At 52.5% G+C, this 25,348-nt stretch overlaps 1 protein-coding gene across 9 annotated transcripts in view; it reads left to right on the forward strand.

The window, feature by feature from the left end:
- Positions 1 to 25,348, forward strand: part of MICAL2 (microtubule associated monooxygenase, calponin and LIM domain containing 2) — a 196,734-nt gene that overhangs the window by 92,688 nt on the left and 78,698 nt on the right. For 3 of the 9 annotated variants that reach the window (XM_084893499.1, XM_084893501.1, XM_084893502.1), the window contains exons 9-21: positions 2,983 to 3,240; positions 4,427 to 4,542; positions 5,330 to 5,456; positions 6,072 to 6,162; positions 7,213 to 7,360; positions 8,362 to 8,561; positions 8,951 to 9,057; positions 14,849 to 14,920; positions 18,666 to 18,815; positions 20,249 to 20,371; positions 21,553 to 21,759; positions 21,989 to 22,090; positions 23,467 to 23,595. In XM_084893499.1, coding sequence (XP_084749625.1) covers positions 2,983 to 3,240; positions 4,427 to 4,542; positions 5,330 to 5,456; positions 6,072 to 6,162; positions 7,213 to 7,360; positions 8,362 to 8,561; positions 8,951 to 9,057; positions 14,849 to 14,920; positions 18,666 to 18,815; positions 20,249 to 20,371; positions 21,553 to 21,759; positions 21,989 to 22,090; positions 23,467 to 23,595 — 1,830 coding nt within the window. Of the gene's footprint in view, positions 1 to 2,982; positions 3,241 to 4,426; positions 4,543 to 5,329; positions 5,457 to 6,071; positions 6,163 to 7,212; positions 7,361 to 8,361; positions 8,562 to 8,950; positions 9,058 to 14,848; positions 14,921 to 18,665; positions 18,816 to 20,248; positions 20,372 to 21,552; positions 21,760 to 21,988; positions 22,091 to 23,466; positions 23,596 to 25,348 lie in introns of those variants that run through there. The other 6 variants (XM_084893500.1, XM_084893506.1, XM_084893504.1 and 3 more) reach the window with 4 other exon arrangements.

Consider the following 25,348-nt stretch of genomic DNA (forward strand, 5'->3'; position numbering starts at 1 on the left):
GGGTCTCCCCTTCTTTCCTCTGCTCCCAAAGTTGCCACCGCTGTTGGAATGCCTGTGTCAGATAGTGGAGGAGTATTTGGCCCGGGGTGCAGGTGCAATGGGTACCCTTGCAGTGGGGAGGAAGGATGGCGTCTTTGTCAGCCCCTCCCTGGGGCATTAGGCAAAGTGTGACTTGGGTTTCCTGGGTCCGTGGCTGAGAACTCCAGCCTCTGGACGCTAAGCTCCCCTCAGCATGTTGCTCATGGTGACTCGATTCCTTGGCATTGTCTGAGCCCCTTCACCTCTTGTCTCGGGCTCTCCATCGTGGCTCACTCTGGTCCCACATATCATAACTATGGAGGAGCGGGGAGCAGACCCAAGCCTGTGCTTGTTCTCACCCAGGGCTTTCCTCCCCCTCAGAGACTCTGGGAGCTGTGCTGAGGGGCCTGTAGGTATAAGACACGGACTCTTACCTAGAAATTGGCTGGGCATGGGAGAACTGGACGCCCATTCGGTTCAGGAGCGCTGGCCCATCTCCAGGGTCAGGCTAAACTTTATAGTGTTTGCATAAGCTGGGAGCCAAACCATGTGTCCTGAGCCACTGGAATGAACATTCATCTCTTGCTCCTGAGGGAATGGCAAGTCCTCCCTGAGTCCCTCTTCCCCTGTGGGTCAGCATCCTCCTCCAGGCACACAGGAGGTGCCGAGAACACCGACTGACTGATTGACCTGCTCCCCCTCTGTTCCTGCTGATCTCTGGGCTGCTCTCTATGGCTTCGGAAGGAAGAGGGACGTTTCTCCTTGAGATACCAGGCCTCTGGGCTCCCAGCTGTGCCCACCTGGCTCTCCTTCACTGGGAGGGGCACACCCCCAGGGACCCTGCCTCTGCCGGCCCTACAACGCACAGGCGAGGATTCTGGGATGCAGTGGGCTGGTCTCGCCATGACGGGAGCTTGGCGGCCAGGTGTGCGAGGTGGATGCCCATCACAGCTGGTCGCCTGAGCCCACCCTCATTTGAAGCACTGGACAGGCCTTGCCCGGCCTTCGCTTCTGGCCTCCAACCTCTTTCCAGCTCACCACTTGGGGTGACCATACTTCTGGCTGTTTTATCCGCCTTTGCTCATTTTTGCTGCTTCCTTCTGCTGCCCCACCTGTCTGTCTAGCATTCAGGCTCGCTTCAGTTCCCTGGGCCTCTGGCAAATGGGGCCCAATTTCATTCCCCTGCTTTTATCGGAATTTAGAACTGCTTCCCCGTGCCTGCCCACTTTCCCCAGAGCCTCAGTCCCACTTTTTTCCTTCTTGTCCTTGTTTCTATCCCCTCCCCAGAGTTCTCCTTCTGCCATCCACCCACACACCTGCGACTCCTGCCCTGCAAGGCCCCCTGGCTCCTCCCAGTAGCCCCGGGCCAGAGGGACTGTCATCCCAGTGCCTCCTGGGGGTCCGTCCCTTTGCCAGGTCCCGCCCTCCTGCTTGGGGGACATTGGCCCCAGACATTGCATGTTGTCCACACTCATTACCCACTCCACCTTCAGGTGCTTGCAGCATGTCTTGAAGAGGGGGCTTTCTGAGGCCTGGTTGTTGATGTTTCCCTCTCTCTCCTCTCCACACCATGTCAGTGTAGGGATAGGTCGGAGAAGGGAAATCAATAGCTGGAGCTCCAGCCTGGGCACAGTGACCTAACAAAGCGCTCAAGGCCAAAGCCAATGCAACTTGGGGGGCGGGGGGGAGACACACACGTGGTGTAGGTGTGGAAATATTGGAATTCCCGGGACAAGGTATTTGAAGGCATGGCCATGGGGAGAATGGACCCGGTAGGTCACTCTGTAGATGAGACTGTGCCTTCGTTGTAAATGCTCTTCCTGGTGCCTTGGAGTGGAGATCCAGGCTGCACTCACCACAGGCTGCATTCAATGTCATGGTTATTGAGGAAAGGAATTCCCACTCATCGAGCCCTTCCCATGCACCCACATCAGGCTGGGGGTTCCATATAGTCTCATTCAGTCCTCCCACGACTCTGTGAACGAAGTTTGTTATCCCCATTTTACAAGTAAGAAAATGGAAAGTCAGAGGAGTTTACTAACTTACCCACATTCACTCAGTCGGTAAACAGCAGAGGTGGGATTAACATGTTGCTTTCAATAACCTAAGGCCTGTGTCAGGCTTATACATACTAGTCCCTGCCCCACCTTCCCCCAGGGATGTGCACCTTCTGTGTCACCTTTTGGGAAAGACGGACTTTTAGTTTCTTTTGCCACAGGATGAGCAGATTAGATTTGGGAAACAGTGTCCTGCAGGTCCCTCCAGGATGGGTATCCTGGCCTGCTAGGCTCAGATTCTCCACCCGCTGGCGGAAGTACAGCAGTTCATACTGTGAGAGCAGGGCCATGGGCAGCCTTCAGCCTTCCATCAAGAAAAGGGGAAATGAATTTTGGAGAGCAAGTCTGAGTGACGGAAACACCCATTTCTTTTCTGGTCTCGTTTGCCCACTGAATGCTGCACATGTGGACCACATCAGCTTAGCTTAGTTCATTACACACTCACTCTTCCTCTCACTCCTTTCTCTCTTAATTTCACTGAGTTATCAGGAGAACCAGCCTTATGGAAGGTGCTGTTCTGTTTGCTGCAAGACTGTTACTATGTTCAGGGTCCATCACAACACTAAGCTGTCTGTGGGAACCCCTATGTGAGACTGTTCTTTTGGAGCTTAGTGCCAGGAAAAAATTACCTCGCCGGGGAATTCATTGCTGCTTTCTTTCTGATAAGGCGAGAACTGTGATAGACCTCATTTCCCTTTTGGCCTTGGATGCTTAATCAGAACTCTGTTCACCCTCACAGCTGGCCGACTGGGTTCCTCTTTCTTTCCTTGGCCCTGGTTTTCTATGTCTGCTTTGACTAGCCTCCCTGTACAGACCCCGTTCCAAGTCCTTCTGTGAGGGAGGGTGCCAGTCTGTCCTCACCCCCGGAGGGGCAGGCGGCCGCACTGTGCTCCCATTCTTCCCACAGGACTACATCGACACGGAGATGCTGCTGTGCGCGGAGAACGTGAACCAGGACCACCTGCTCTCCTACGCCCGTGAGGCTGCAGACTTTGCCACCAACTACCAGCTGCCGTCCTTAGACTTCGCCATGAACCACTACGAGCAGCCCGACGTGGCCATGTTCGACTTCACCTGCATGTACGCCTCGGAGAACGCGGCCCTGGTGCGCGAGCGCCAGTCCCACCAGCTGCTCGTGGCCCTGGTGGGCGACAGCTTGCTTGAGGTACCGCCCACACGGCACATGGGGCCCCTCACTCCTGCCTGAAGAGAGGCCCCCCATTTATGTTTGCCTGGCAGCCTCCGCTGTCACACAGCTGGGGGTGGGCAGGCCCTCGGCCAGTCGGAAGGACTCCACCGAGCCCAGCTTGGCTTCAGAGCCGGCCCTTCCACGCAATCCAGGGGAGCCCATGTGTCTGTATGGGCCAGAGAGCTTTCTCCTCCTCCTCGGGGTGCTTCTGTTGAAGTACAAACTCAGGGGGCCTGGTCTGGACTTCAGGGCACCCTTCTCAGAGCACCTGGGCCCTCAGCTGGGCCAAGATCCCTTCCTCATGTGGGTGGGTTTGTGCGGCCTTGCAACATTGAAGTCATGTAGGATGCAGAGAGGCGCTTGGGCCTAAAGTCCAGTTCTGTCCATGACCTCCCTACTCAGAAGGCTTCCGAGAAAATCCGCAAACACTAGGATCCTTAGGTTACATAAATGCTCTCAGAAGGGATCTGTTTTCATCTTCAGGGGAACCACTAACCAGAATGTGCTTATGTACTTATCCCAAGGTAAGCATCCAGTCCCAAACCATGCTGTGAGCGTACTCGGGCCCGTGTAGTCAGCAGGGCGTTTGATGACTCGCCCCTTGCTCACCGGGTTTGTGGACGACAACCCAAGCTCCTTGGTGAAGCACTCAGCACCTCACCCCACACCCACTTCTCAGTTTCTCCTCAGTACTCTGCTCCATAATCACCGCTGAACCCACACCACGCGGACCCTCCACCCACCGGGCTCTGCCATCTCCAGCCACCGAGACTTTGCCCACTATCTCCCCCCATCCCCGCTGGTCTTGCATGGATTAAATCTGAATCCTATGCATTCTTTCAGTCAGCACAAATGCATCTTTTATGAATCATTCCCCCATTCTGTCCCCCAGGGTGGGAGTTTACCTCTGCCTCTTTTGAGCCCCAGAGCGTTTTTGCTGTTCCTGTGTCCTAGGCCCCTTTATTTAGGGCTTGGGTTGCGGATATTTGTATTTGCTGTGAATCTTAACAGCTGCCCATTCACCTCTCCCCCAACCTGAATCCCACCACACCCTGCATCCCCAGAGCCTCGCCTGGGCCTGGCAATGGGAGAGTGCTGGATGGAACTGGATAGCAGGCTGGGAGTGGTTAGAATCACACCACATGTCCATTTTCCTTTGCAGCCCTTTTGGCCCATGGGCACGGGCTGTGCCCGCGGCTTCCTGGCGGCCTTTGACACAGCCTGGATGGTGAAGAGCTGGGACCAGGGCGCTCCTCCGCTGGAGCTGCTGGCTGAGAGGTGAGTGTGGGCCGAGTGGAGGGCTGGGGGTAGGGGCAGGAAGGGAGCACAGCTGGCTGCTAGGTGGCACCTGGATGAAGCTCGGTTCCCTCCCACCTGCCTTCCCACACATAGCTTGATCATCAGGGTCCCCAAGGACATGTTCTCCGTCACGATCTACCTCCTTCAGTGACTCTCTGGGGGCCAGGACCGGAGGTCCTCGATGCCAAAGAGAAATGTTCATCTGGGGTAGTCCTGAAATCGGGGTTCCGGCACTGTTCAGTTGCCTGGAACCCAGAAGAGGTTTGGGGGAAGGTGCCATGGAGCGCTGAGTACCCCACCCTGTTGGGGGCTGGTCATCTGATCCCCCAGGAGAGCCTGGGCTTCCTCCCAGCCCCCTGCTGTTGGCCACGTGGCTGTGACAGCTGGTGGCCTGGGAGCAGTAAGGACTGGTGGGTGGGGACCGGCCTTGGCTGGTCTTGGGTGTGGCGGCCTGTGGTCATGGGGGATGGGCCACCGGAGCCCGTGTGGCTAAGTGGCGGTTATAACAAAACCACAGGTCCCTGTGCTGCCAGCTCTGCCTGGGGGAAGTGCCAGCTTCCCCACCTCCCGGGCTCCTTCCTGCCTCCTCTGCACCCCTTGAACCTTCCCCACTTTGCAGGCCTCAAGAACCACAAGGGTCAGGCTTTGCAGGGAAGGGTTATACAAACATATCTGAGAAGCTCTTGAGAGCAGGAGAGGATGGGAGTGGGGACCAAGGCCTCAGGATTCAAGAGCAATCCCAACCCCATGCCCTGCCTCCCTCCAGAGAAAGTCTTTACCGGCTGTTACCTCAAACAACCCCGGAGAACATCAACAAGAACTTTGAGCAGTACACGCTGGACCCGGGCACACGGTACCCAAACCTCAACTCCCACTGTGTGCGGCCCCATCAGGTAAGTCCTCCCCTGGGATCTCGTCTGGGTCCCCTGCACTGAGCTGTGGGAAGGAGGGGTCCCCTGAAATCTCAGCACATCCCTGGGACCAAGGCCACCAAGGCCCCTGGGCCCTAAGGTGGCTCTAGGGGAGTCACAGGGTAACATGGAGTCAGCACCTCTCTGGCCCACAGGAGAGAAATAGAACACATGTAAATGAATGTCCACATTTGTACATATATTTACACACATTTGTCACTGTGTGTGTGTGTTGCTAAGCGTACCTCCCTCAAACAATCTACTTGGCGAATATGAGTCCTTTCCATCATTGTCCTAGAGGCCTCTTATTCTCTCCCATTGACTCAGAGCCTCTTAGTTAATAGCTCCAACAGTGGGGTGCATTTTAAAAGTTAGCCCGTGATCTGTATTTACATGTGAGTGCTTCCACATCTGGGTGGATAATTGCGGCCCATCGCTCTATGTCCCAGGTGGCCTGGGTTCCCTCATGGAGGGTCCCAGCAGGAGAGGAAAGGGGTGGCCGATATATGCTAAGTTGAGAAGATCAGGTGCCGAGGCCCCTCGGCTGGGATGTGGGGGAAGACTGGTGGGCAGCTGCGTGGTCTCTCTTGCTTGTAGGTGAAGCATTTGTACATCACTAAGGAGCTGCACCACTCCCCCCTCAAGAGGCTGGGCTCCATGAGGAGATCCGTGGGCCTCTCCAGGCAGGGTAAGCTGCCCTCCCGGGTCTCCTGGGAGGGGCTTTGCAGGGAGGAGGCTGCCCAGGGGCACAGAGAGCCTGGGTGACCTTGGCCAGGCTCCTCTCCTCTGCTCTTCAGTGTCCCCTTCTGTGAAACCAGGACAGTGACACCCTACGGAATAATCACCATCAAGGCATTCATACCTGTTGCACGCTTGGCATATTACAATGAACTGCAAAATTACCTCCCTGGGACCTGCTCTTCTTTTCCTTTCATATCCAGTCTGGAGTCTGCCTCCATGTGCTCCACTCTCTTTCTGGTCATCCAGAGCCTAATCCCCATGACCACAGAGCTGGAGGGAAGGAATGATACAGGAATAACTCCCAGCATCCATCAGGCTTTGCTTAGGTCACCATCCTGCTTATAGGTCTCTCTGGCCTCCAGTCACTCACCCAGACCTTGTGTCCTCCCTGCTTTAGGGCTCACTCGGCCTTACCAGCCACCCCCCCTTCCCTCCAGCATCACGTGCCCCACTGCTGCCGCCCGTCATCCTCCATGCTACACAAACGGGGCGGGTTTTCCTGGTCTTTCCACGGCGCAGTCCTTTCTGGTTTCCTGCAGTGCCTTTTTCTGTCTGATGAATTGCTAGATACTTTTTAAGAAGCAGCTCAAATGTACCTTCTTTGTGCCTCTCTGTGGCAAGTCCTAGCCCTGGCAGACACCGAGCAACCCTGCTCACATGCCCTTCCCCCCCATTTTCCTCCCCCCGGCACCCTGCTTCTCCATCATTACGGCACTCTGTCATTGTCACCCACATGCATCCATGTCTGTCTTCCCCACTGGATGAGATGCTGGCAGAGTCCTCGTCGTCCCACCTCTGTTCCAGAGGGTCTTGGGGACTTACTGTAGGAGAGCATGCTTCCTGCCCCAGCATTCTGCTCTCCCGCCATGCTCTCCACAGGGCCCCTTGCCTTGGCGCTATTCCCCATGTTCCCATAAATGGGTCAGTCGGAGAGCGGTCCCCAGGGGTCCCTGAGATTTCCCCAGAGCACCTCACTGTCTGTCTCCCATCACTGCAGAGTCAGACATCCGGCCCAGCAAGCTCTTAACCTGGTGCCAGCAGCAGACTGAGGGCTACCAGCACGTCAACATCACCGACCTGACCACGTCCTGGAGGAGTGGCCTGGCCCTGTGTGCCATTATCCACCGCTTCCGGCCTGAGCTGATGTGAGTCTAGGGCCCGGCTGGGCCTGCCCAGCTCCTCACTGCCTGCAGGGGACCCTGGAGACGAGGAGAACCAGGACGGTTCTGCTAGAGGCAGAATCTACAGAACTTGGTTCAAAATTTCTCTTTGCATATTTTTTATTTGAGTTTTTTCTTAAGTTTGTTTTGTTTCCCCTTTGCACTGATTAATCTGCCCACAACTGCTTTGATCTGTGTTCCTAATATGTGACTCAGGCTCCGTGGTTACCCATCTCCCTCCCCTCCATTTCTATACGTGGGAAATTTGAGCATTCCCACAATGGAGTTCTACCCTTAGGCAGGAATTATGGGTAAGACCTAATTCTTGAGGTGGGAAATGTGACAGTTTATAGCCCAAATAATTAGAGGTGAGACCCAAATTGACTAGCTGAGTACCATTGGGCAAGCCACGTGCCTTCTCCGAGCTTGTTTCTTCGTTTATAAGTTGGGAAATATATCAGGTTCATTAGGGAGATTGAATTATGTGAATACCTCGTGATGTTGAAAGCACAATGCATCGATTGAAGTTGTGTTTAAATCAGTGTGTGTGGGTAACCTCACGCCCATGAGCAAAGGCATCCAAAAGGCTGAAAGGAGACCTACGAAGAGGTTATCAGTTGGTACCTGTAGGACGGGAGGTTGCCATTAGAAGGGGGTGTGACTCTCAGTTATCACTTTACAGGTTGTAAATCACTTGATTCTTTTTTGACCAGAAGCCCATGTTAGTTTTGTAAAGAAAAGAAAACAAACATAAGGGAACTACCTAAAGGCAAAGTAGCTCATGCATTTCCCAAAATGGCAGACACCATCTTCTGACAGCCGTGATGTTCTTGTGACCCAAATCTGGACAGTGTTAGCTTCTTGTGACTGAGGCTCCCGGGGAGTGGGGTGGGGGTGTGATTTGAGACCGGGGCTGGGGTCACTGCTCCTTCACTCCCCCACCTCTGCCTCCTCTCCCTGAGTTTCGCCTTGTTCTGATTCTCCAGCAACTTTGATTCTCTGAACGAAGATGATGCTGTGGAGAACAACCAGCTGGCGTTTGATGTGGCCGAGCGAGAGTTTGGCATCCCCCCAGTGACCACGGGCCAAGAGATGGCGTCAACGCAGGAGCCCGACAAGCTCAGCATGGTCATGTACCTGTCCAAGTTCTACGAGCTCTTCCGGGGCACCCCCCTGAGGCCTGTGGGTAAGCACCTGCTTTAGACCACGCTTCGCTCTGCCCTTGAGCCAGTTCTGCCCTGTGCCGCCCCTGGCTGCTCTTTACCCCGGTGTCTTCTGTTCTGGGCTGACCCATGCTTTCCCTTTGACTTTGAGGCCAAACAGGGGTGGGTCCCACACACCCAGACCTGTGTGTGTACATGGGTCTGTGTGCCGGTGATGTATGATGCTGGGGTCTGGTCTTCCCCTGGCATTGGCGGTCTCTGGTGGGATTGCACAGCTCCCTGCCCAGGCCATTCACATCTTTCATCAGGGGGAGAAAATTACTTTGGAGGGACCTTATAGGAGTGACACCCCTGAACCCCTGGGTCGCTGTGGCAGGATCCAGATCTCATCCATACTTTTCCTTCCTAACAGACACTTGGGGCAAAAACTATGGAGAAAATGCTGACTTGGGCGTGGCCACGTCATCCCTTCCTCACAACTATCTCAACCTCACGCTTCCCAGGAAGAGGACTCCACGAGTAAGTCGAGGCTTGGCTTTCCTTTAACTGCTTTTTGCGCATGGAAGGGGCTGGGGGGTTGGAGAATGTCCTGCTCTTGGTCTGTGTCTGCTGATAAATCACACAGAAGACTCACACAGTAAAACTCAGCTGAGTGTTTTGGAAGTTCCCCCGGCACTTTGATGTCTTAGAAGCCTTTGCAGGAAGTCCTTGTGGATCAGTGCAGCCTCCTAGGTGGGGAGGAGAGACAGCTTCTCACTTTGTTGAGCAGTTTACTTAGATCAGGAACACAGGGGCCATTGAGTGGCAGGGCAGTGATGCTACATTTACACATCCTGTTCTATTCTTTTTTTTATTCATTCAACGAATGTCCGTTGGACCCTACAGTATGCCAACATGAGGGCTGAACTTTTAGTTAGTTTGTGACAAGGGGAGGAAATGGACAGAAATAACTACTATGTGCTCCTTGCCTTTGAAGAGCTCAGAGCCCAATAAAGAGGTTCCCAAGCTTCCCTACCCTATGGCATACTGCCTGTCTCAGTACTTTTTTTCACAGTGCTCCTCGGTCCAAAGAAACGCCCAGGAGTTCCATTTGTTCAGTAGTTCAGTAGTTAAGTCCAACTATTTCATAAGGGCATTCTGCAAGGTCTACGGCAGACTTCACCATGTTTCCCTAGAAAATCGAAATACCCCGAGGCTCCTCTGTGAGTTGACTGGGGCCATGGGGTGCCTTGGTGCCCAGTTTGGGAATGATGGGCCTAATGAGAAATAGTTGTATCTGAGCAATGGCATCTCTGGGGAAGGGATAATACAAGTTGTCTTGCTTATTATGCTCATTGTACAGATTTTAAAAGGGGGGCCCTGGGGTGTTAGGTGGCAAGTCCTGGCCCAGGGCTCGCCCTGGCACTCAGCCTATGGGAGCCTCCCCTGGCTTGGCAGAGGGTGCAGGCCTCTGCCTGTCTCAGCCTCTCTCGGTTGCTGACAGTTGTGCCATGTCCTGCCTCCCCTCCACCCAGGGCGTGGCCAGGGCCCGGTGCCTCCCTCCTTTCTTTCAGCTGCCTGAACAGTGGTCACTTTTTCCACTGAGGCCTGTGCTTCCCGGAATGTCGCAAGGAATTGTTGGGCTAACTCCAGGGGCTGCATAGGATTCTCAGCACTCCCCCACGCCCTGTCTACAGGGAGGGGAGGGTGAGCCAAGTGAGGGCTGGGGAGGAAGGTGCACAAGTCTGCCAGGGTTTTCAGCAGAGCTCTGTCTGCTCTGTACCCCAGGGTTCCCCGTTCAGTTCAGTGAGAGGGTTGCATTGCCCAGCACATGTCCCGGGGACTCCAGGGCTCTTGTCACCACGCACCACAGTGACACCTGAACATATGTGGCCTCTGTCCTCGCTCTCCTAGGCCTGCCACGTGTGGGTTATGCCTGCATTGATGGCCACTTCAGCCATTACATGCGTCACATGTGACATATACACGTATGGGGCCTAATGTTTTCTCCATTCTGAGCCCATTCCGTGGAGGACAGCAGAGGACAGAGATTGTCACTTGTCCATGAAAAGCCCATCCCAAAGCATGTTAGTGGCCCAGGATGCAGATCCTGCTCAGCTGGCTGATTCTGACCCAGGTCTTCCTCCAGCACTGGTCCCTGGAAGAGTGGCGTGCACATGAGTCTGAGTCAGCCTCCCAGCACTCCTTTCCATGTGTCTCCTGCACCAATACTCTGCAAAGAGTGAGTGGTTGATAGGGAAGATAGTGCTTCCTGCCCTGACCAATTTTACTCAGTGGTTAGAGCTTTGGCCCGAAGACTGAAGAGGAGCAGGTTCAATTCCAGTCAAGGGCATGTACCTCCGTTGCAGGCTCGTTCCCTGGCACTGGTTGAGATGAGTGTGGAAGGCAACCAATTGATGTGTCTCCCTCACATCAATGTTTCTGTTTCTCTGTCTTTTTCTCCCCTCCCCACTCCCTTCCACTCTCTCTAAAGAATCAATGGAAAAAATATCCTCTGGTGAGGATTAATAAAAAAAAATTTTTAATGTGCTTCCTCCTTCCATCTACTCAACACACATTTCCTGAGTGCCTATTTTATGTTGAGTTCTCCCCTTGGAGCTAGGGGTAGAGCAGTGAACAAGATAAGCAGGGCCCTGACCAGGGAAGCTCACCTTCTAGAGGGGCTTCTGAAGTTCCTCTCACTCCCCTTCCCAACTCCTCTCCCAGAGCCACCCACCCAGCAGCCAAAGCTCCCGCCGAGCTTCTAGTGCTTCTCAGTTGAGAGATTTGAAGAAGGTTTGGGAAAGAGAGTCCAGAGGACCAGGTCCCAATGCTGCATGCACTCACGTGCACAAACACAACACCTGTGGTTTGCAGGCTGATCTCTCCTGTCCTCTGTGCAACCACAGCCGGAGGTTCTGAGCTGATTTACAGCATGGCAATGCACGTTGAAGCCAGGCAGACACATCTTTAGGTCTGCTGGAGTGTTTACACCTCTCAGGAAGTCCCTTGGCTTATCTGCAAGATGATTTTAATAACGAGCAGTGCATTGCTGTGAAGACACCGTCAACAAATGCACGCTGCGGGCCTGACACATTCTTTGGCACGCGGAAGGGGCTCCGTAAGTGACGGGCCATGCCCTTTGTAAGTGCTTCTTAAAAAAGATGCTCGTCTTCTGAAAAGATGAAACTAGTTGGATCGAACTGTTGGTTCGGTACTGAAACCATGGGCGATGTAGCACTTAGAGCCTCGGGAACAGTTTCCTTTGTATCCCATTTGTCCCTCGACTCACCTTCTAAGGAAGGTGGGGAATATGCTCTCATCCCAGTGAGATGGGGAAACTTGGAGGTAGGGAGGTTAAATTGCAATGTCATGTAGGTGGTGAATGTCAAGGTCAGAACTGAATTCTAATTGCTGCTAACTAGCACTAACCTTAGTGATGGTGTCTAACACTAACACAGCACTTCACGTTGTAAGAAGTATTTTACATAAATGATTTTATTAATTCTTACACCAGTTGTGACAGTGTACGATCCTACAGTGAGGAAACTGAAGTCAGAGAGGTTAGGTGATTTCCCTAAGGTCACACAGCCGGGAAATATTTCGTGTCAGAACTGGAACCCATGGTTCCTTTCTACGCTGCCATTGAAGAAGAACAGACACTCTTGGCAGTGTCACTGGCCATCTTTCTAAACCACATGGCAACCACCCTTCTCAGGCAGGTCATTTGCCTGCAATGGCCAGTCTCTCCTCCTGTGACCCAGATCTTAATTTCTCCACAATTTGGTTATACTAGCTAACTAAATACAAAGCTTGTTTACTTTGGGCTAAATTCACATTAAGTCAGGCAATATAGGAACATGGTGATTTTGTGCTGATCAAATAAATTATCAGATTGGGAGATATATGTCTAATTTTTTTTTTTTTAGTGGTGATACCAATTAGTTTAATAAATGATTTTTAGTGTGCAGAATCTTACAAGTTACTAGGAAATCATGATTTTAAAAAAAGTTCAGGTGAAAGGGATGGAAAATATTAATAGGAAAAGAAAGTGAATTACTGGTTTATTCTCATGTTCTGTCTGACTGGCACAATAAGTATTTTCTTTCTCCTTGCAACCCAACTCCTTGCAGAATAAAATAGAGCCCAAGGAGATGGGAGTGCTGGGGCAACTTTAGTTCCCAAATAGAGATATACAGATAAGAAAAAAATCCATAGACATCCAGGTTTGCGTTTTCTCCACCATTTTGGTTTAGCCTAGCTCTTCATTGCTCACCTCTCCTCACAGACCACGTTAGTGTCCCGTGGGTCAGGCTGAAGCAGAGGAGCTATGCCTGCCCACACACTTTCCCTGAAGGAACTGGGGTCTTCTTAGGTCCTGTTACTGCCCACACTTCCCTCAGACGTGCTTTCTGTGGGCCCGCAGCTAACTCTGGGTTTGGACCTAAACAGGCTCTGGTACAGTCACACCCACGGCTGTTGAATGCAAAAGAGAGAATAACATGTGTTGTTCTTTGAGGGAAAAGCCAAGTCCTCATTTAAGGTGGAAAAAAAAATAAACAAACAAAACAAAACAAAAAACAATAGAAAAGCCAAAGATGGTTACCGCGTGTTCCTGCTGGTGGGTAGGACATCTTGTGCTTCCACGGGCTGCAGTCCCAGGCCGGCGAGGCATTCACGGGCTGCGGAGCTGGGGCCAGAGAGCCTGTGTCTCTAAGACCCAGCGCTGTTGCAAATAGGTCATTTGTTTCTCTTGGTGTTTGCCCAAGCATTGGGCCTGAAATAATTTCCATTCACAGAATAATGATTTATTGGGAGCTGGGGAGAATGTGGGAGGGATGGCAGGGCCCTTTGATCTGTTGGAGGTTTTGTTTGTTTTTTTTGTTTGTTTGTTTGTTTGTTTGTTTGATGCCTGGGTCAACTTTTTAAACAAATATTAATGACTAAGCTCTGGTTGATCTCATCTTTGAAAATATTGAAGATCCTGGTAAATATGGGGAGGGGGGAGTGGTGAGGGGGGTGTAAGAGCACGGGAAGCAGGTGCTTTCTGTTGGAAGCCAGTGAGCACACAGCAGACCGTGCTGGGGGCTGCAGTGGTGGTATTATTGCTGTTGCTATTGTGTGGTATGTTAGCATTTATTGTAATAACAACCAAAACTTTTAGTGTTGTTCTGGAACAACCAGGGGATAAAAGAATCCTCTTGTGATGGGGCAAGTTTAGGATGTGTAAGGCTGACGGGGCGGCACCCCTGGGTTGGAGGGGAGTGAGTGGCCAGCCGCCCTAGCTGCTGCCTCCGAAGTGGAACAAAGGCCGGGATTTGATTTGGGCCTGCTGTGGCGGGCCCTCTGAGGGCCAGGAGGCTCCCTGTGGGTGGGAGGCATAGTCATGGGGTGATTCCGTGGTCCTCAAGGGGCTGGCCATTTGGAGAAGGCCCCAGCTAGAGACTGTGGTAGAAAGGTTTAACTTCATTGTCAAGAATGGACTCACCCTGCCGTGTGCAGAAGTACTAAGTCAGCCCTCACACCTAGCCCAGCCCATAGCATCAGCACAGCCTGTACGGATCCACTCGTTCCTTAGAGACTCAAGCCCGACAGCAGGTGCCCGTGTGGTCCTCACAGAGGTGATGTGATGGGCTCGGGAGAGCGTATTTCTCTGGTGTAAACGTCCAGAGTCGGGAGGCAGAAAGTAGGCTGTAAAAGGCTGTTGGTAGGGCAACCACGTAATGGATTGTCTAAACCAGGATGCTTTGGAGGGTGAAAGGAGGCACTGTAACGATGCCAGGGACAAAGAGCGATGAATCACACGGTCCTGGGCACCCTGGCTGTACACTCGCCATAGGGTTCAGACACAGTCTGGTGCTCCTGTGAAGTTAAGCTACCTCGCACTGGTAGCTGGGGTGGTGGCCGAGTGGACGCCACTTTCATCGGCAGCTGCTCTGAGTCCCACGAATCCTGCCCGAGAGGTGAGCCAGCACCTTGTCAGAGGTTGTCTCATAGGCAGCACCTGAAGGGCTTCAGCAGCCCTGGAGGCCACGGTCTGGGACCGAGGTCACGTTCACAGCAAGGAGGGTCCTTGCCCTGTCACAGGGAGTCTGTGCTGTGCGATGTTTCAGCTGGGTTTGGGGATGTGATTCCCCAGGTAGAATGAGACCTCATCCCGTCCCCTGTGCCTGAACGGAGCTCTGTGTAGCCTTAGTCCCAGTGCAGGGGAGGGTGTGCCCGTCTGTCTCCTGGGCAGGCAGGGCTGCGGGCCCAGTGCTGGCCCAGGGCTGTTGATGGATCCTTGGTTCGTGATGATTCTGAGCTCACGGTGCTGTCTTGGCCTTTGCAGGTGGACAACCAAACGGAGGAGAATAACGACATGAACAAACGGAGGCGGAGAGGCTTCAACAGCCTGCACGAGGTTCGTGTGCACAGCGTCGGTTTCAACAGAGGCCCGTGGCCTGGCAGCCCGTGGCCACAGGCTCGGCCGCCTTGGCCCTCCTTGCTCTCCTCTCTCTGGAGCTGCTCAGCCCCAAGCTTGACTAGGTGGAAAGACAGTCGGTTCTGGTCCTCGCTCCACTACTTACCAGCGATGTGACCTTGAGAAACAGAGCCTGCCAGGGTGGGGCTCACGTCTGTAAACTACAAATGATACATTGGAAACGCATGAAACCTGGCAGGGTTTTCAAAGATCATATAAGATGCTATGACCTATGGCACCTATGCTGATAAATATGTAATCACTATCAATAGTGAGCAGTGAGGAGGCACCAGCTGTCCCGCTTTTCTCCTAATCCTTGTTTCTACCTTTCCTGTTCTCTGCAGTGTCTTTAAGGCCAATGTCCCAGTGCCCGCAAGTGCCACCTTCTGGTGACGGGAGAAAATTACTTTGTCAAAACCAGGCATGAATCTCTCTCCTGCTACTGAAAAATTGATCAGCAGAAAAAGAGGGTATCAGTTCCGCTTCCCCAGGCAGCTCTTTAAAGAGACCTGAGAGATGCCTTCATGTGAATAGGCTGTTCTAGTCCCACCAAAGCAAGCCCAGGTGTTGTCAGTGAACTGCGGGAGGCTGGCTCTAGCTAGCCTGATGCCTGATGCCACGATTATGACACAGAGGCACGTGGGGTCGTTTGTATAGTACAGTGATCGGCAAACTCATTAGTCAACAGAGCCAAATATCAACAGTACAACAATTGAAATTTCTTCTGAGAGCCAAATTTTTTATTTTTTTTCTTTTATTTTTTTTTCTTTTTAATTTCTTTATTGTTGAAAATACTATAGATGTCCCTTCTGTTTGTTTGTTTGTTTTTTTAATAAGTTTTTATTGTTCATATTATTACAAATGTTCCTTCCCCCCCCCCACCATTGTGAGAACCAAATTTTTTAAACTTAAACTATATAAGTAGGTACATTGTTATTAACTTAATTAGGGTACATGGTATTTTGTGGAAGAGCCATACTCAAGGGACCAAAGAGCCGCATGTGGCTTGTGAGCCGCTGTTTGCCGACCACCGTTATAGTATAGTATACCTGAGTTATAGGTCTTAGAAAAGACTCCCATCTTAAATGTATATTTTTATGACAGTGTCTTCATGTCTGTGACTTGCTTCATGTGGAAGCCTTGACCGGGATCAGCACGCTGGTTCTCACAGCTGAACTTTGTAACGAATAGAGCCACCAGGCCCGCCATGGGAAAGAGGGAGCTGCCTATTGCTCAGCCCATTTTCTGGGATGCTCCAAGGGAAGCGCTGATAAAGCCTGCAGTTCCATTCGTGTCTTAAAATGTGCTCACACTCATATTACCCACTGAGTCCAAATCACCCTGTCTGAACCACTAGAACTTCTTTGGGGGAATCCCTTTAAGAATTACTGCTGTGAGCCAGAAGCCAGCGAACCGGGAGATGATTGAGAGGAGGAAGCGGAGGCTGAGTGACAGGCAGAAGAGATGTCCTTTTCTCCGGTTAAGGGGTTGGCTCTCACCTGTGTGCCTGGGATTTGCTCTGGCCTCCCCCTTAGAAGCGTCCCTTACATGCACTTTGTCTCAGGGAGGTGCCTGCTCCTGCCTCTCACTGGGCCTTATGTGAGGGGCTGTTTGTGCTCTTTCTGTTGACAGCAGCTCAGGAGGGGAGTGTGGAAAGAAATCTGTCGCACCTGTCTCTTCTGAGATGGCTCTGGGCTGTTTTCCAGGCCAGCTTTCTTTGCTTCCAAGTCAAATTGAACCAAACCATAATTCTTTCTCAATTCTCACTACTCTAAGTGTGGGCCTAGACCCGGCAGCATCAGCATCACCTGGTTAAAAATTCGGAGTCTCAGGGCCCACCCTGGACCCACAGAGCCCAAATCTGCTTTTGAAGGAGCCCCTGGTGATTCATGTCTGGGAAGTGCTGTCTGCACGACCCACCATCCCGGCGACTTTGGCCTTGGACGAACAGTGACCTCCCGTTAACCCGCCCTCCTTGCCCTCCAGGCTGGGTTGCTGTGCAGTCACACTTCCCACTTTGAAGTGGGGAGTGACTCCGGTTGCTGTTTGTCCAGCACTTCAGGGTGGCTGCACAGACAAGGTTTCCCACGGGGCTGCAGCTCTTAGGGAATCTGTTAAAAAAAACAACCGACTGCAGCTTGCTGCTTCCCCGGAATGTCTTTATTGTCCTGAGAATGTCTGTCCCAGAGATTTGTTGTCTTCTGGGAAAGCAGACTGCCCACTGGACACAACAGGGCCATTTTCACCCAGAGGCCTGTGGGAGCAGATCGTATGGAAAGGGGAGATGAACATTCCGTGAAGACTGGTACTTTTCCAGGCTTTATTTGTAGCAGATGAGCTAAAGAAACCTTACATGGAACTCCATATATATATATATATATATATATATATATATATATATATATATATATAATGTGTGTGTGTGTATAAATAATTGATTTCAGAGAGGGAGGGAGAAACATTAATAATGAGAGAGGATCTCTGATCAGCTGCCTCCTGCAAGCCCCCCCACTGAGGATCAAGCCTGAAACCTGGGCATGTGCCTTGACCAGGTATTGAACCATGACCTCCTGTTGTGCTAGAACTCCATTTTAGAAAATAGCATCATCAAAAGATCACAGCCAACGCCTCACCCGTCCTTAGTCACGTGGATATCATGTACCTGGTACAAAGCACCGAGAGGAGCCCTTCACCCCCGTGGCATCCTTCTCCAAAATGCATAACCCGGTCTGACCATGAGAAAAGATCAGAGCACCCCTGATTAAGGGACTTTGTACACGAGAGCTGACCCATCCCCTTCGAAACTGTCAAAGCCCTAGAAGACAAAGACAGATGGAGAAACTGTACAGATGGGAGAGAACTAAGGAGAAATCATGACTTAATTCAGTGTAGGATCCTGGATTGTATCCTGGAACCAAACAAGGAAGCGTGTGGGAAAACTGGCATAGTCCAAATCGAGTCTGTAGTTCGTGGTATCACGCCGGGGTGGATTTCTTAGTTATGGTAACAGTATCGGGATTGCTCCCGATATTACCATTATGAGCAGCTGGGAGGAGGCTATGCAGGAACTGTCTGTGCTGTCTTTGCAGTTTCTCCATAAATCCAAAATTATTTCACAATTAAACGTTGTTTTTAAATGGTAGCCCCAAGAGAGCGTGGCAGATTGGAGTTGGGATTGAAATGCCAAGGAGGAAGGAGGAAGATGTCCAAAGCCTGTGCCTCAAGGACATCCCTTTTGCTCCCTTCACACACACATACACACACACACACACACACACACACACACACACACACCCCTGCTATTCATCTCTTGGGAGCCACAGGATGTATTTTGAAAATGATTTTGCTCACCGCTTCATTATTATATTTGATTTTTTTGGTGAGTGTTGCAACCATGTGAAATGTGTTACGCTCCCATTCTACAGACGCAGAAACTTTAGGGAAGTTCATTGCCAGGGCCACTGGGCTGGGAAGAGAAAGAGTCAGGATGCAAACCCTAACTCTCAGGCTCCCAAGCCTGGCTATGCCCGTCCTTGGGCATTGCCTGCGGCTTGTGCCTCACTTCCTGAGACCATGGAGGTCTCCTTCTTCAGGAAAGGAGTCCCCTGTCCTCAGCCCCCAGGCCCCCTCCCTGACATCTGGGTTCTGGGACACAACCACTAATGCACTGATTTGGACTTTGCAGCGGTCAGCCTTTTCCAGCCGGAGTTTGGGCTCCAGTCAAGAGGGCGGTGTCAGTAAAGAAGGTGGAAATCAGAACAAAGTCAAGTCCATGGCAAGTCAGCTGCTGGCCAAGTTCGAGGAGAGCTCTCGGAACCCTTCACTCCTGAAGCAGGTGAGTCCCATCACATGCTCACATGCAGCCTTCTTGGTGACCAGAACTGAGAAGCCAGCAGAAATGTTCCGGCTAGTGATGTATTTCAGGTATGCCAGCCACACCTTGCTCAAGCAAGCCTTCTTCCAGACCCGGGGTCAGCAGAATTTTCTAAAAGGGGCCAGGTAGCCAACACTTTAGACTTCAGGAGCCATCTGATCTCTCTTCAGCTACTCAACTCTGCCATTGTCACAGGAAAGCAGCCATAGACAATTCCTAAACCAATGTGTTCCAATTAAACTTTATTTACAAAACAGGCTGCAGGCCCAATTTGGCTGGGGGACTGCAGTTTGCCACGCCTGTTCTGCATTAGAGAAGAACCCTTTCCCTACTTTGGCTTTACTTTGCAACCATGACTTGGTTTGCTGCTATCTATGAGGTGTGCAGCGGGAGGAAGCTTTAGAGTGTTGACTGCCTGGGAGAGCACCAAATCCTTGTTGAGAAGACCCACCCAACAAGGGGAAACTGGGTCAGGGGTCTTAGCTTACTGTGGGCCTGCAGCAATGGGGACCAACTTCCCCAGTGTTGTGGTGCCTCTCTCTCTCTTCCCTCGGGTCAGGTTGGCAGGGCTGAGTGTCTGACCAGGGTGAAGGTGAGGCTGACAGCAGGCAAAGCTGAGGTCAGGCATCAGGCTGAGCTGACCTCTCCTGGACTCTGGCTTGGGGTCTGCGTTGCATGGCTCAGTTGGCTCCCCTGAAGGCCTCTGGGATGCCACTGCCACATTACCAAAGCCTGGGGCAAGGGGACTGATCTTTCTTTGGACAATACCTGTCCCGTGACAGATGAGGCTCCTCTCAGGAGGAGGGCAGACTCTAGGTTAATTCGGTTTTTAGGTGATCATAGAAGTCCCCTTGGTCTTGAGGTTGACCGTGCTCCTCCAGACAAACGGACCTTTCCAGGAAGCCAGGCTTTCATATAAGGGGGTCATTTTCTGAGACTTCCTACTCTGACGTTTTGTCTCACTTGCCCCTCTGGAGGCTGGTCCGTTGCAGCCCTGAGTGTTGCTAGAGCTTCTCCCATCAGCTCCTGTCCCCTGGTAGGCCAGAAGCTCTTCCATTTCCAGCAGAAGGGGACCGGCCACCCTGGCCAGGCATGGGCTCTGGCAGGGCCTGTCCAGTGTCCAGGTCTGAGCCAACAGCAAGGCCTCCCTGACTACACACTTTGTCCCCGAGGAGGGGACTCCGGGCCTTGCTGTCCTCCTGGACAGAGAGCCAGGGCTCAGGTTTCCTGGCAGGAGCCCGGCCAGAGCTCAGCACATGGCACACTTGCTCTCTCTGTACCTGAAAACTCTCGCTCCCCGCCTCCCTTCCTCTCCTCCTCCCTCTCAGTCTGACTCAGCCTTTTCCTTCGTGTTTCCTGCGGCTGCTATTTTGGACTTCCCGTCCTCCTCCCAGGAACGCCATGTCTCGGGGACAGGTAAGCCTGTCGTTCGCTCGTCCTCTGACCCTCCTGTTCACTCTCGCTGTCTCCAGCCAGAAGATCTCACCGCCAGTCCGCCGCCTCCTCTGAAAAGGCAGGTAGGGCTCCTCCCAGTGGACGGGGTCTTGGTGGAGCCAGAGGGGACTCTGATGCAGAGGGGTGGGCTCAGTCGGCCTCTGCACATCCGAGTAGGGCTGATCATAGGTTCTCTGGGGAGGCAGACACAGCATGCTGTCCTTCCATACATGCCATCGGTCCTGGGTATCTGCTGACCAACCCTGTGCTTCTCTCTGGTGGTCTGTTCGCTTGGGGACACAGACCGCACCACACAGTCTGCGGCCTATTTTGTCGGATGCCCCCGGAACACAGCTTTAGCTGCAGACCACTTACCTAGGCTGATGTGTAAAGGGATGAGGAAGTAGCAGTGATGGCGGAATGGGTGTAGATGGCCGTTTGGCTGCCCGCCTTGAAGGGGGAAGGCTGGGGTGGGGCGCAGTCCCCCTGGCGCCCAAGTAGACGAGCACCTCGCAGGTGCAGCGGCAGCCATGCGCTGTGGCTTTCCCTAGCCGGCATCTCTGGGTGGGGAATGTGCACAGACTCACTGTTTTGACCACAGCATACAGAGACGGCTGGTCAGCATGGGACATGTGTGTTGCTTCTGGGCAGTGGAGGTTGAATGAGGTCAGTGTGGGCATGAAGCAGAGATGTTGTCTTAGTGTATAATAATTACCCAACGGACATTTTTTTTTCTTCAATTAAAAAAAAAATAGAGTACTTAAAAAATACCAATCTCTGGTGCCCATCCCAAGACCAATTCAACAAGAACCTCCGGAAGTCAGGCCTGGTCTTGGGTATTTTGTTAAAGGGCCCTGGTGGCTGCAGTGTGTGTCTAGGGTTGAGAATATGGGTTGTACTGGTTTTGATTCGGTGGGTCTGGAAGGAGGCCCAACAGTCACGTTAAGGAGGATGTTAGATTTATATAATGTTATTAGCCAGAATAAATTAAAAAGGAAATGTAAGAGAAAGAAAGAAAGAAAGAAAGAAAGAAAGAAAGAAAGAAAGAAAGAAAGAAAGAAAGAAAAGGAGGTATCAGGTGATTCTGGTGCAGATGGTAGACCATCAATCAGCACCTGAGGTTAGTTTGGAGTCTTACTCAAGGTGACACCTAGTGTGCCCTGGGCCCCTGGTCCTCCTGGGATCCTCATGTTGGGGATCTTCATGTTGGGGTGCAATGCAAGGGCCCTAGTAGGGAAGGAAGCTTGATTTGTCTTCTCTCCAGTTCCCCTCCGTGGTTGTGACGGGGCATGTGCTCCGAGAGATAAATCAAGTGCCTGCTGGCGGAGAGTGCCCGAGCCGGCCCCGCAGAGCCCGAGCCCAGTCTGACCTGCAGCTGGGGGGGCGCGAAGAAATCCCTGCCTGCCAGGGGGCGCTGGCCCTGTCGGGGGTGCTGCGGCGGCTGCAGCTAGTGGAGGAGAAGATTCTCCAGGTGAAAGCCTCACCCTGCGCCCTGCCTCTGCCCGGGTCAGAGGGGGGTGCCTTCCATTCCCCTTCCTCCTCCGCCTGCCCAGGGTGGGTTCCTTCTCTTACTGTTCGTGCCCTGTCCCCCATCCTATGTGTGGGGAATGAGACAAGCCTGCCTAACTGCCCCACACACCCCACTATCCCTGTCTCTGTCACTCTCTCTTTTTCTTTCTCCTTTCTCACTTTGGCTGCAGAAGAGGGCTCAGAACTTGGCCAACAGGGAATTTCACAAAAAGAACATTAAGGAGAAGGCAGCTCACCTGGCCTCCATGTTTGGACATGGGGATTTCCCGCAGGTAAATGGGGTCTCCCAGCCCCAGGAGTCCGGACATCAGACAGCCCATGAGGCGGCCGTGACTCAGTCTCTGGAGCTCCCGTTTCCTCCTTCCCAGTGCTTTTATAGCATGAGGCACGGTCCATTTGTCCAGCCACTGAAGAATTCAAGGCGCTGTCTAAAAAAGATGCAAATAAGAATGCTTAAAATAAGTAGATAAGTTGGGACAAATGGAAAACCAAGGAGAGAAGTGAAGAGCTCAGGTCAAAGGTAAACGTTACTGAACAGGAACACGGGCTGTTAGATCCTAGACGGCTTCTGAATAGGCTCTGAGCTTTCTAAGAGCCAGCACAAAGGACAAACTGGTCAGTTGCAAGAATTACATGACAGCACCTCTAAGGTGCAAGCAGCCCAGTTGTTCATGATGTTTGGGGGCCTGACGGAGACTCTCCCCGTGGCCTTGATCAGGAAAACACGGAGGAAGCGGTCAGCCCCATGCTATAACCTGCACTCCGCTTTCCCAAAAGGCAACACAGGGCCAAGAATAATGGCTTTGCCTTAAAACAGTGGTCGGCAAACTCACTAGTCAGCAGTACAACAATTGAAATTTATTTTGAGAGCCAAATTTTTAGAACTTAAACTTCCTCTAACGCCACTTCTTCAAAATAGACTCTCCCAGGCCGTGGTATTTTATGGAAGAGCCAAACTCAAGGGGCCAAAGAGCCGAATGTGGCTCAAGAGCCGCAGTTTGCCGACCACAGCCTTAGAATACAAAGTCTGCCCCCCCCCCCCCCCCCATGAGCCAGGCGCTTATTTAGAAACTTGCAGAAAAGAAGAGTGTGTGCAGGCAAGGGGACAAAAGAATTGATAGGAGGTCCCACAGCACCTGTATGCATGAGACGCTCTCTTGCAACAAACCTGGTCTCTAGAACATTCCTCCCGGGGTCTCTCACTCGGCCTCCTCCAGAGTCACTGACATGGGAAGGAGGCTTTGCATTTATTTAGCTCATTTTTAGGTGGCACAGGTGCCTGCAGCTGCAGAGGCCATCTGCCCCGAAGTAGCCCAGGCTTCTCCTTCGCTAAGCTTGCACCTACCACTTTCTACCAGGCCCCAGAGTGAGGGCCTCGGGACGTGGCTGGTGTCTGTGGCACACACAGCTAGGAACAGGGTGGACCTGCTCTAGCTGTTACAGTGTGACAAGGGAGTTGGAGCAGAAAATGGAGCCAGCAGCCAGACAGCCCCACTGAGCTCCAGTGGCAGAGGCCTCTGCTTGGTCCGGAGAGGCGGGCCTGGATGCGCCTTCCCCTCCTGGCATGCGTAGGCAGGGGCTGCCCCCCGGCGAGCATGCTGTGCCTGGTCCGGGGATAACCACTCTCCTCTGTTTCTGTTCTGTGCAGAATAAACTCCTCTCTAAAGACCTGTCTCATACTCAGCCTCCGTCTTCTCCCTCCTGCCTTCCATCTCCTGACCCAGCAGCTGCTGCTTCCTCTCCGTCGGCTGTTGACTCTGTTTCTCCTGCCAGAAAGGTAGTTGTCCCGAACCATCAGCTCCCCCCAATCCCTGCATGTTCCGAGACGCCCTGCTCTGCTCGGCCCGCACAGCCAGCTGAGCTTCGCCTGGCTCAGATGGAAATCTGTAAGATACTTCCCAACGGGCCCCGGTTTGGTTCTGGTTTTGGGTTGGATCCGGCAACATCGCAGAATCAGGCAGCACTCAAAAACTCATCTAACGCCGCTCATTTGTCCAGCAAGCTTTAGTTAGATACACTGTATGCCAGCCACTGTGCCAGGTGCTGAGGAGAGAAATAGGAGGTTTCTCTTACTACAGTCTAGATGGCACACAGCACATCAGCCTAGACATAAGGAACTTTTTACCATATGAAATTGCCACTATTTGGCTCTTTCTGACCTAACAAAATGGCAGTTTCATGTGGCAAACCTAATATAACACTACACATGAATTCTAGGAGAGGCATAAAGGGCAAGGTCGTAGGAACTCAGAGGGGAAAGGCCTGGAGGGATTCACAGGAGGGAGAGTGGGCGCTGAGTGTTGGAGGTTATAAGGAGGATATGCTGGGAAAGGTGGAGGGGGAGGGTATTTTAGAAAGGGCCTGGCATGTGCAAAGGCAGGCAGACAGGACTGCATGGGTGGAGGGTCAGAATTCTGGTGAGACTTGACCTTGGGGATGAAAGTATTCATAGGGGTGCAGAGAGTGAGGATGAAAGCGAGCCCACTCTTCTCATGGTAAGGAATGTCTTTGGTTCCTCTTCCCACGAGCCACTGAAGGCTCTTCTCCGTGTTCTAGAAGAGTGACGTGGAGAGCCGTGCGGAGGTTGGCTTGGAGGGAAGGAGGAGGAAGGAGGTGGGGAGCTGCCTCTGTTTAAACTGATCATGAAATGCACCGTGAGCAACTGTTACATGTGGGCTCTGGGCACTTTGCATGTTTCCCCTTGTCCTCCTGATACCAATATGCTGAGAACACCCCCAGGCTGGGAGGGAGAGGGGCAGCCTCCGGAGAAGCGTGGCCGTGGGATGGATGAGCCTGGAAACGGACGTGAGGTCACGTCTTTAGCCGTAGCACATGGCAGTGGCTTTGGAGTCTCTTCCGCATAGACTGTGCTCCTCTGCACACATCCAGTCTGTCTAGTGGCCGCCTGTGCTGAGCTCGGCCGCGGGGCTGAATACCCCTCATTAGAGTGACTACTCATTTGCCTCTGAGCTGTTAGCTGATGCACAGATCAGCCCCCTGCTGCCGTGTTAGTGGGAAATTAGAAATTGCCTCCTCATGTGTAGCTGGAGGATAGGCCCCCTTTCACCCCACCACTGTGGGAAGAAGGATGCAGATACAGTCTCTAAGAAAGGAGCAAGCAAGGAATCTTATCAAAACCCCCCACCACACCCCCGCTTCCTCCAAGGTCACCATCGTGGTGTAACAAATCCCTGGAATGGAGAAACACGTTTTCTGTCTTCAAGTCCACTGGAAATAGCTAAGGCTGCCTAGCCGGTGTGGCTCAGTGGTTGAGCATCATCCTATGAACCAAGAAATCACAATTCAATTCCCAGTCAGAACCCATGCTGGGGTTGTGGGCTTGATCCCCAGTGTGGGGTGTGTAGGAGGCAGACGATCAATGATTCTTATAATTTACTAGAGGCCCAATGCATGACATTGGTGCACTGGAGGGGGGTGTGGGCCCCTCAGCCCAGTCTGTGTCCTCTTGTAGTCCAGGACCCCTCGGGGGATATCCGACTGCCAGCTTAGGCCCGCTCCCCAGCCACGAG

Source organism: Pipistrellus hanaki (genome assembly GCF_964339955.1).
Source record: "Pipistrellus hanaki genome assembly, chromosome: 9".
NCBI classification, from domain to species: Eukaryota; Metazoa; Chordata; class Mammalia; order Chiroptera; family Vespertilionidae; genus Pipistrellus; species Pipistrellus hanaki.